Source organism: Pyxicephalus adspersus, chromosome 7 (assembly GCF_032062135.1).
Source record: "Pyxicephalus adspersus chromosome 7, UCB_Pads_2.0, whole genome shotgun sequence".
Taxonomy (NCBI): Eukaryota; Metazoa; Chordata; class Amphibia; order Anura; family Pyxicephalidae; genus Pyxicephalus; species Pyxicephalus adspersus.
In genome coordinates this window covers 65,146,283-65,158,749 of record NC_092864.1, presented here as the reverse complement: position 1 = coordinate 65,158,749, position 12,467 = coordinate 65,146,283, and the positions used below count along the sequence as shown (strand labels likewise).

The 12,467-nt window shown below is 34.3% G+C and overlaps 1 protein-coding gene across 3 annotated transcripts in view; it reads right to left on the bottom strand.

The window, feature by feature from the left end:
- Positions 1–922: 922 nt before the first annotated feature.
- The window catches only part of GULP1 (GULP PTB domain containing engulfment adaptor 1), a 234,068-nt gene continuing 222,523 nt past the window's right edge, over positions 923–12,467 (bottom strand). For all 3 annotated transcript variants that reach the window (XM_072418794.1, XM_072418793.1, XM_072418795.1), the window contains one exon: positions 923–6,326. In XM_072418794.1, the coding sequence (XP_072274895.1) occupies positions 6,305–6,326 (22 nt within the window). In that variant the 3' untranslated portion in view covers positions 923–6,304. The remainder of the gene's footprint in view (positions 6,327–12,467) is intronic.

Below are 12,467 nucleotides of genomic sequence, written 5' to 3'. Positions count from 1 at the left end.
GTTCCTCAATTCACAAATAAGATTAGGAACTTTTTAAATTCCTGGGAGTTGTGTGTGAAGGTGATCCAATTTTCTTGAGTTGAATGTGAAGATGTTGGGTGAACAAAGCACACCATATTTTATGAAGAGGTGTTGCTATATTGTATGCTTAAATTCTAATAAAACATTGCCAAAGGTGTACTGCAATTCATTCTTTGCATTTCCCAGATTTTTTTTTTCATTTTTTTAATTTCTCAGACTATATGCAGGAAGATCATAAACGACCCACAGCACATTATGTAAGCTGTCATTGCTGGTTCTATAATGTACAGCTTCACTGGATTAAGGTTCTTATGACAAAAATAATTTTTACTCCAAGTTGGACTAAGCAAGAAAATAAGAATTGTGGAGTGGGGGAGACCCTGTAATATTGAGATAAAAAACACCTCCAGAAATCTCATGTTATGATTACCAGGAAGAGAATATTTTTGCCTTTAGATTAAAATGATAAAGTAATTGTTAGAAGATGCTTATCTGGCCAGCAAGCCTGCACTGTGCGCCACCGCTGTACATCACGTCCTGTTTATTATCTTCAGCTGCAACGCTTGCAGCAGCAGGGAGTCCAAGGAATTATTTGTCCGCTCCTACAGTTTACGGCATCCTCTGCTTCCCTTTAGCCGTGCAGTCTGATGTACCTTTTTAGCATCCCCAGCACACTCTGAGGCTATGCCAGGCTAAAAAGAATTTTAGGAGCAGATTAGTTCCTGGTTTCAATCCTGCCTGTCAATAGCTGCTAGGACATTAAAGCCTTTCTGATCACCAGTGGCCTAAATAAAACGGTCTGTGTAGCTTTTATAGGTGTTTTATCTTTTTTGAAATGAAACAAAATGAGAATAGATTGTAAAACACACTCAATTACACAAAAAAGCATGTGGAACTACCATTGAAAAGTTATAAATGCTCTAAATTTATTGTTCAGTAATATCAATTGAAATGTTTTATGCAATATTGTACAATATATACTGTCACCCTTTACCATTTTGAGGTCCTGAAATACAAAACATTGAAACTGACCAAACTGATTGCCAAAAAATTCCATTGTATACATAGATGAGTATGTTAGTTCATTACATTACTATGTTGATTTAGTGCTTTGTTACCAGTACAACAGGTGAACACAAAATACATATACATAACATGTAAAGCTTGGTTGGTTTTTTAACAGGTTTCAGTAAAAAATATAAACTTGATTTGTGAAAATGTATGAACCCTATAGTGTACTCATAATATATGTTTAACATATGAAAAGATATGAAAAAATAAAAGCAAATAGAGACACATAATCCAAATATCCTTCGGAACAGGAAAATGACAATAAAAGAACACAATAATATGAAGTATTAGAGAAATAATAGAAAATAATATTTTGAAAGCAATGCTAACTTATTTCATTTCTTTGTTTTTTTTTTATTCTCATATATATTTTTTAAAGCAACTTTTTTGAAAGTTAACTGATATTCCAATATGTATGTACATTTTTCTTACCTAATGCCAGTGTAAAGAAATATGCCTACCAGAAAAAGATGTTCAGTATTTTGCATTCTTGTAAATATGAATTTTTTTTATCTCTAAATCTATTTTTGTTTTTATCTTTTGTAAAGTAATGTGAAATTCTAATCCATAAATGCTCGATTGGTCTATTTCACACTAAATAAATTACCTAGTAAAATGTTGGGTTTTAACCTGTCATAGATAAGGCAGTAAAGTATTCATTCCACAAATAACTATTAAAAGAAAAAAAATGTGAAAAAAATGCCTGTGGTATATCTGGTAAAGGAACGATTATATAATTCCTGGGTTAATAGTCTATTGATTTATAGATTTGAATTTAAAAATGATATTGCGTACAGTGTGCCCTTTGGTGGATCCTCCTTGTTACCAGTTTTAGGAAATTATCTTGAAGATCTAATAAATTAAAATGTAAATTCTATTTCATCAAATTGCAGAAAGTCACTGCAATAAAATAGGTACCAACACAGCCAATTGTGTTTTCATAACAATTAACTGAAATATAGACTGATCACTCCAAAATTGTAGTTGTATATTAGGTTTGTAAAATATGACTGATAAAGTATATTCAATAAATTTCCGGGAGAAACCTGTTTATTTGTACCCTTGTTTTCTAATGTTTTAGGCTGGTTAGTTTAATAAAGCTACTGTGTCATCTAACAAAAGAAAGAAAGATGAAGGTGTTCTGCAATAGAACAGGTATTGTACTCACAACATCATCGGCTTCCTCCTTTCCAATCATTACAAGACTGCAGGCATTATAATTATTATTATTATTATTATTATTAATTGCCTTTGTCAATTTTCTCGGAATTTGACACTTCTAGTGGTGTTGGCTGTTCCCCACTATGACCACTACATTGCTAATGATTTCTGTAGTGACATATTGGTCGAAGGATGGAACCACAGAGCGAGACGGAGGACTGAGAAATCTGCCACTCCTGGAAGTGTTAAAGACTGATGGGGAGTTATGATACACAAGTGGATAGGCTTAGCCATATTCCGTAGTCATAAAGATTACGGAAGCGTAATCAAGAGGTGTGTACTACTTCATCTAGTCTTGCGTTCTTCTATTAACAGTAACTAGCCAGAATCCCAGCAGTCTTAATCTAGGGGCCCGTTAAAGAGAAAGTTGCAGCTCAGGAAATGTTTTGCGGAGATCTTCAGTCACCTATTTATTTATATACTGTTATATATATACTGGTAAACTGTGTTTTTTTCACCACCTCCTGTTGCTTCATAAAGCCCAATTCCAAGTACAACCTTTTCATGCCCATTGTACATAAGGAGGTCTCAAAAATCTGCTTAGCGCTTTTGGAAAATACATAGGGAAACTGTACTTCCAGATCCCTGCTGAATCAGAATGGTGTATATAATGGCCAGTTCTGGTGTTCCTCTCCCACCTTAGGCCAGTAATATTATTTGTGATTAGATGCTTTTCCATGATGCGTTTAGGTCTCTTTACTTTTTACAGGTCAATTCATTAGGCTATTTTAGTTTTGTGGTTGGCCCATCCCGTAAAAAAGGATCTATGTATCTGTATCTGCACTTGAAATTTCCAATTTGCTGCAAGCAGAGAAAGTAATATGGGCTGGAATGCAAACCAGGAAAATAATGTATTGCTTCAAATAGCTGCAAAGATGTGTAAATGTACTGTTGGTCCTCAGTTTCAGTGGACTTCTAGAAACTGTATTTATTTTTTAACATTCCTGGATTTTTTAAAAAATTTATGGAGACACAAACACAGGAGTTAAAAGCGTAGATAAGAAAAACAAAGTTGTGCTTATGAGTATAGACATAATACAGTTAAAAACACATGGAGTGTTTGAAATAATTAAAACTGTGAGTGAGCATTGCTAAAAGCAAAAAAAACTATTTATAAACTCTATTTTTTGGACTTTCATTCAGGGAAATCATTCTATGGTGTTACCAAACCCTTTGGAGTCACAGTGTAGGAAGTTCTCCGGTTCCCTTCGACTTTTTCCCAGCTTCATTATTATTAAAATGTACTGCAGTGTGCTAGGTTGACTATAGCCAGTAAATGGAACCAGAAGATAATTCCTACTTTAAGAGATTTCATTGTTAGAGCTTTTGCTAATAGTAACTATACTTTTAAACAATTCCATGTCTAATGGAAAGTATGGGCTCCTTTCATTACTATTGGTTAACAAAATCTGATTTGTAAGTTCTTTTTGGTATATAACCTTTTATACTGAACCGAATGCTTAGTTTCATGGTTTATAAAGATATATTAAGCGGTGGTAAGTGAACCTCAATATGTAGCTGTGGAATAGCTTTTTGTATTGGACTATATTTTTTTTCTTTCATTTTCTTTCTGTTGACTTTCTTGCTGTTTTCATTATCGTTTCCTTGTTACTGTATACTATGTTAGAAAATGTATTAAAAATCTTTATTGGGTAAAAACTGGTACTACAGTGTATGCCTTTGTATGACCTACCCTAAAAGCTACTGACAACAGATTATGTTGCACATTTCCAATGTTGGAGGGGGGAGGACTGGTTTATGAGATGTCTACATAAAACTTTCAGAAACAACCACAGTAAACTCTGAGATATTTGTCCTTTTCAACATTTTTTTTTCTTGTCTGTAACACCCTCAAGTTATAGCAGATTGACGTTTTCTAACTTCAAGTGCAGAGCTGCCATACTATAATACATTTGACAAGTCTAACAATATGGAATCTGTTGGCGTGTTACCATCCACAAATGGGTTGCTAAGTTTATTTCCTCATCTTCAGGTCAGCAGTAGATCTGCACCAACTTCCTAAAAGCCATTGTTGTCTTATAAATAAGGAACTTTAAACATGTTCTCTTCTCTGCTCACATGCTAAAGTTGGTGATGAAAAAAACTAAAACATATATCCAGGACAGAGGGGTTCCTAAGCCAATGCTTGGGCATGCACAATGCAGAGCACCAGGTTTACAAAACCTGTCGGCCTATATATATGGTATTAGTCATTGAAATCCCAGTTGCAAGCACCAGCATTATTAATAATAATACAAAGTATTTATATAGCGCCAACATATTATGCAGCACTTTAAAAAGTCCATAGTCATGTCAGTAACTGTCACTCAAAGGAGCTCACAATCTAATGTCCCTACTATTGTCATATGTCATTACCACAGTGTAAGGTCAATCTTACGGGGAAGCCAATTAACCTAACTGAATGTTTTTGCAGTGTGGGAAGAAACAGGGGGTACCCGGAGGAAACCCACACAAATATGGGGAGAACCTGCAAACTCCATGCACTCCACGCAGATAGTGTCCTGGATAATATTCGAACCTGGGACCCAGAGCTTTAAAGGCTCCCTAAAAAATAACTGCTGTTACAACCTTCATGTATATTAGCACAACACACGTAATGTGATCTTTTTCCTACATGGTAAACTATTTTACAAAGCCTAGACAGCATTCATTCTGATGAACAAAGTGAACATTTCATAGCAAATCACATCTGTTTGATTCGTGTACATACACTTTAGCACTTGCGTGTTGGGGCTCATGATAAATACTGTGAAAATATGATTTGGCTGGTCAGGTATACAATGATTAAAATGAAAAAAGTAAATTAGACCCAATGGGCCTGATAAATTAAAGGTCTCCAATGCTGGAGAGGATACACTTTCATCAGTGAAGCTGGGTGATCCAGCAAACCTGGAATGGATTTCTCCAAAGCAAATGTTTTGAATCTTGGTCCAGATACATTCCAGGTTTGCAGAATCACACAGCTTCACTGATGACAATGTATCCTCTCCAGCCTTGGAGAGCTTCAATAAATCTGGTCCAATGTGTACATCTCGTAATAAAGCCTGATTACCAACTGCCATAGTGAGGATATACTGAAATTAATTTTTAGAATCCCACACTGCAAAACAACACCATTTCTAATCCTTTGGTGCACATTGTGCAAAAAACTGCACCATCACAACATATGGGAGGAGATACTGTAGATTCCACGGTTCTGCCTACAGCAAGGTGAACTAACAGCGAATAAATGTTTCAATATTTGACTCGAATGTATATATATATAATATTAAAAAAATAGATACATGGATATAAAAGGGATGTATAGCATAGGCGAACAGTTTTTATGTTAAGCAAACACATAAATGTTGAATGTTTATAAAATTTGTGTATTTTATGGAAACCTTTTTATTATTATGTTCATTTAACCTACAAACTAAGAACCAATTTACTGCTAGTGGAAGATTTAACCGTTGAGATAGAAACATTTTCCAGTATAAAAATATTAATTATTAGACAGACAATGATTTAAATACATAAAGGTAACAAAAAACAAAAAAAAAAAAAAACATCATTCATAAAAACTCATCCATGTACATCTGAATAAGCTCTGCTTAAAACGGTAAAAATATTTACAAACAGTTGTTAGAGTGTTGCTATTGTAGATAACTGAATGGTTATTTGTGACATCAATTCTGCAAATGTGTACAAACTAACTTTATAAACAGGCATTATGTCAGTTCAATGCTGTTATCTGCATAGGAAAAAGTTTGATGGATGTCCATGTATGATGCACCACCAACTTTATGAAAGTTACTAATGCAGTCTGTTCACTGAAATTTGTACAACCTTTTCCGAGGTTAGACAGAGCAACATTCTCATATTTTGGCACATATGTGAAAATAAAAGGGCCAAGCCTGTGGCTCCTTATATTCATAGCTTCAACTTCTGTTATCCATAGGATCAAGACAAAACACAGTTCCTTCTACGGTCAGTCCCATTTTGAACCCCTCCTGCAACAGAGAAACAAAAACCATTGTCAGTTTACTTCTAACCAGGTATAAATATTTTTATGTATTAGTTAATTATACCAATATGTACTATATATATAGTAATACATAATATGTCATGTCATGCCATTTATTTAACTGTTTTTTATTTACCTTTTTTTCACATTGTTGCTACTCGTCTGTTTTTTTGTCTTAAAGATCAATACATACCATTCAAGTATTTAAAAGCCAGGGAAAGTAGATGTATCTCCCAACATGTATGGGTGAAGATCAATTACATTACCCTTACGATATTCCGTTCTATGAACATATGTCCTACAAATTGCATTCAGACTCTATAATAGAAACTCCAGGAGACAGAGTCCTCTAACTTATAGCATATTGGGACAGATCAATAGTGTGAAAATACTTTTTATCTCTGCCTCCTTCTGCTCATTCTTTTACAAATAGCAGATTAACACAGTGTGCTACAATGTTCCTTTTTTCTAGATTACCTAACTCTCTAAGCAGTATATAAACATGTATATATCTATATACCTTATAAATAAATACCAAATAAAACATAATTTTAAATATTTTTTGCTGAAAAAGTCCTATATGTCCCTTATAGAAAAAGTTGCTTAATACACACTGCAGTTAAACCATAATTGGCTTTTAAACCTAAACACTGCCAAATGAAAAAAACTACTCCGTTAAAAATGGTTTGAAATAAAGAAAACATGAAATAATATGTATGTCATAGTAAACCATAGTAAACATTAAGTATTATAAACATTTGTTCTTGTTACAAAGATTCTTCCATTCCAATATTAAAACCTTTTAGGCTCCAGTATTCTTTTATGTTTTATATTCTATTAAAAGGCAAGTGAACTTAAAATATGTGTTTTTTAATATGAACAAGTTTCCCATAACAAATAATTATAAAAAAAAGTAAGGAGCAACAATTGTCTTACACACCATACAATATTCTATATGGGGTTTATGAAATCAGGTAAGATTTTTAGGAGATAGTTGTAATTCCTGGTTCTGATAATAGCATGATACACTTGTATTCTTATAATATATATATATATATATATATATTATAAATTCCACTAAACAGCTTCTTCCAATGCTGATAAAATAAAAGGTAGGGGTCCAGATAGTAAGTAGGGTTTCTGCCCTACTGCCAAAACACCGGTCTACAAAGTATTATTTTATTTAAAGCCTTATTTGCTTTGAGACTTGAATGAATAGAGAAACAAACAATTAAGATCCAAGTCATACAATTTATCAAAGATATGGGGCCAGCCTCTTCTCAGTCATATAAAATCATAACATTGTATCAATTAGTGACTTAATCCCAGTACAGGTGAATTTATTGTAGGTTTATGAAATTTATCCATAAGTGAATGGAGGTACAGATGTATTTATTGTAAATTTACACACTTCAACACCAACAACACCACTTACTGGACTTACTGAGATTGACAGCTGTATTTAAAATTCATTATTCCAGAAATAACTTTACCCGGATTTAAAGAAAAAGTCCATTCAGCCGCCTTTATCATTGCATCAACAAGGCTAAGGCCTGGATGGTAAAGAAGTTTTTGGTCAATTAGGAGAGCTGGGGTAGCATGGTCTTTCTCCAGTCTTTCTATAGTCAAAGTGTTTGCCCCCACACAGTGTCTCCAGTGCCCCTACACCTCACCACCTACTACAGTGTATCCCACTGATATATTCCCTCCATCACAGAGCCTACCTCTCAAAAAACCCCTTTCTGTGTACAGATTTTCCCACACGTCTCATTTGCCCTGGTCCTAGCATCTCCCTCCTATCCACCTCTTTCCTCTTCATTACCTTGTGTCCCTGCCATCCCCCTCATACACACACATCAGTTCTAATCCTACCTCTCCCACTACAGTGCCACCAAAATCACCCCTCCACCACCATGTCTACAACCCAACAAACTGCCCTAATGATCTTTGATTTTTTTTCCCATGCAGATCTGGTGGACCTATACCTGTCCAAGGTTGCCTATCCCTGGTCTGCAATATATGTCTTTATATTCCATTCAAAGATTTTAGACTGTTATATATATAAGTATTGATCCTAAAAAGTGATGGTTTGACTGCAGATAACTGCACGTTGTGGCAGCTGAGCAACTATTTCTGGAGCAACCCTGGAGTTAGTTGTCGGGACTAAAATTTAGAGCACAAATTTGGATCAAGAGTTCATATGGATCTCAGATGATGGAGATCTTCAGCAGAGAGTTGAAAAATGTGAAGCATTGCCAACCTTATTTGACAGAACATGTCAATTGAAAGGGTAACATCAACCAACTAGCAAAATACACAGCCAAAACACCTACATAGGAATGATTTTATGTGCCATAATTTCATGCACAAACTCTCAGGATTTAGCCACCTCTACTATTTTATGAGTTTCTAAAACAGTAAGAAGACAAAACTTCAGTTTTGAAGGCCCATTGTACACTTGTTTTAAATATAACTGACAGTTAACATGTCTAACCAAGTTCTCTTCTTACAGCAGACTTTATTAATGTAAACCTGATTTCATCATCTTTTGGCTGCTGCCATGTGACAACTCAAAATAAAGACACACTTCAGGTAATTGAAAGCAGACCTGTCCGGCATTTGACCAAGCGTATTTTTGGAATATCATAGTAGTAAAAGTGTCATGTGTCATTAAAATAATAATAACCTTAAATCATGATTGTGTCTAGGCCTGAAAGGTACAGTCTGGGAGAATGAAATCTTTAGTTTGCTTTAGACACAAAGCTATTGACTATACATTGTAACAAAAAGAGCAGCAGCAGAAGGAAGCTTAGGTTTATAGTAGGGATATGTTCACACTGGTGGTATTTGCAAGCAGTTCTATTTGGTCTTATTGCTCAAAAACACTTTAAAAAAAGGGTTACCACTGCTACAAATGGGTCTGTTTTTTATTCTTTTTTTACAGGTGGTTGCTGAAGGCGGCACATTTTTGGGATGCTACAGTTTGCTGACCCACCTCCATAAAGTTGCATTGGAACTTCTTGTTTCTACTTATGGTGGTGAAAAAAAATTGCACTGCTCTGTTAGGCTTTTAAAGCCACTTGCTAACGCTTGAAGAAGTCTAGCCCTGACAGCCTGTTACCACTCCCAAGCACATACTGTTTGACATTAGGCACCTGAGGGTAGTAAATGTTACAGATAGGTACTGCTAATCTGAACATGCCCTTTGGAACAAACAGACAACTACCAGGGCATATGAGATTTAAATTAGTTTTATTTATTGGTCACTATCTCTGTCCAAGAAGTAGATGCTAACTTGGTATAAAGAAAGAAAGGTGACAGTAATGCCATGAAGGTTACTGCGATCTCTGGGAGGTAGTAAATAAATTTACCATGCATGTGCTTAACTTGAAAAAAGGATATTTAGCGCTATGTCCACTACTACGAAACATTCAGCAAGACATGGTGCACACAGCTGTTCACTTACAAAATATGTGAGTTATCAGGTCCGATTAATAAAAATCAGACAGGAAAGCATGTAAATCTTTTATGATTTCCACAGAACATTTGGAATACAAATTGCCAAACATTACAGTCTGAGATGATATGAAATAATAAATGTACCCACTTCAAAGCCTCTTGTTACTGATCCAATTTTTCATGATTACTACAGCCAATGGATATCATAAGTATGTTAAGCATGTGTTAAGTAAAATGAAATGATGTGTTTTGGGTTGCCTACATAGGAAAATAAATCAAGTGGCTTGGCCTACAGCTAACATTCCAATGCTGTGTAGGCTGTACTTAGATATTAACAAAAGGTCAAACAAAAGATCAACTATACATTTTTGTTATAATTAAAATAAAAATCCCATGGCACAGTGCTATACATATATATTCCAGTTAATCTTGTTGAAATTGGAAAAGTGTAGGGTACAATATTAACACATAAATGCACTGAATCATAACATATCTAACTTAAAGCAGAATGTCGGGCTGATTTAAAACATTATACTCATAAGATATATGTATGTAAATGAAGCCAATGTAACAATTTGCATCAGCTAATTATTGCACAGACTGAGTTTAGGAATGGGATAATCAGTACGCAGATCCAATTATGCCCTCTTGTATATGCACATGCTGGGAAGATAAGAGAGAAGACCTTGTTGCTCTTTAATTGTCCAGGTCTGGACAGCTGTTTCACAAACAATGAGTTTAACAAATTTAAATTTTTAACATTACCCTTCGATTTTCAATTTGCACTGTACTTTTTTCTTTTTTTTTAAACTAATTTCAATAGTTGCATCTTTATAATATGGCAAATTGGTGGCATTCCATACACCACTCGCATTCACAATTCGAAATTCACTGTTTACACACTTCTCTAAGTGAGAAATTGTGTTCCATACCTTGATAAATATTTCATTGTATTTGGTATCGCACTAAATAAAGTTAAACGCATGCATGGTAAATGTGTGTAAACCACTGCCTAAATATTTACCTAATTCAAAAACAAATGTGGTCAACTTTGAGATGTTTTTTATACATGATGAGATTTTTTTGTATATGTATTAGTGTATCTGTATTGCATTTTGTGTACATTTAAATAAAGGAAAAGTAGTAATATAAAAGAAGCAAAAAATGTAGCTATAGGTTACACAATATAAAGGAGTGGTGTATAGAGCTGAAATACCCATATGGGAGCTGTTTTACCTGCCAAAGGATTTGTATTTCTGTCTATGCATTCTCCACAATTACACAACACTCCCAAACTGTACAAATAGGCTAGTTACCTGACTTGTTTTCAGAAGAAATACAGTTAAGTCACATACCCGCCCCTAACCTGTGGATGCATACTGACTGACATGCCCGGCATTCCTTTTCAGTCCCATGCCAGCATTCTTTTTCAGTACTTGTTTATATAACACGATTCATTGGCTCAGAGTTTTGCTTTTTTATCCATCATTGCAAAAGCAAAAGTAAGCAAAAATACTTGTCATTTTTTGATTACATAACTACATTTCTTTGTGTAATATCTGCATGCAGTTGAGATTTAAGTATCATATACAAACTTTGTATTACAAAATATTATAGAATGGTGAAATAGTTGTAGAAACGTAAAAAGTTGTATGTTTCCTATGTTAGGTGGATAACTCTGGGAATGTGGATAGGTCATTAATACGCATGCAGGCAAAACAGGGTTAACAAAACCATTTTATGTTGCATTCAGGTAATCTATTTGGCAATTGGTTTGATGTTGCGTGTTTTTTATTTTTGAGTTCCTATAACCACTGTGGAACTTTGGTTTAACTTATAATTACATATTATGGCAACATATACATTGTTATTATTATTATTAATAAACAAGATTTATATAGCGCCAACATATTACGCAGCGCTGTCCATTAAATAGGGGTTGCAAATGACAGACAGGTACAGACAGTGATACAGCAGGAGAGGACCATTGTTCGGACTCCGCAAATATCTTGCAAGCATTATTTAGGTATTGACCTCCTTTGCAAACAGTAGAGCTATTTTCTCGTCTGTAAATATGTTCTCTCATTTTTGGAACTGGGTTTTGTTCACTACAGATAAACATTTTTCGAGGTGCCATCCCTGACAACCACCATTCACAAAACGTTTGGTAAAGAAATCAATTGGCTTGGACTAAACAAATAAAAAATATTTGTAAACATAAGTTTCAGTAAACTTATGTTTACAAATAGAAAAAAAGAATTTTATTTTATTTCATGTTTGCCATCAACATGGAGCCTTTAATTTATTATCTAACAAATAAACCACCATTGTAGCATTAGACCAGGTGTCACTACATTCCATCTAAAACTTTTGTCCACTTTACGGATGTTCCATTGTTTGACAATCTTGGGAAAATATTTGCGGTGTGATGGTTTCCATTTGTAAGATAGCAGACAGTAATACAAACATGATAGTACTGAATAAATATATATATTGGCATGTTTCTCACAATGCAAAGTAATAGCACTGTAAGTTTTAATATTGAAATGCTGGAAATGTATTAACCACCTGAGCGTTACACTGATTTCTAGATTTCTGTTCCAAAAGCGTCACAGGTTTTCATGAAATTTTTTTTTTTAAATTGTAGACCTGTAACTTACAGAAATAT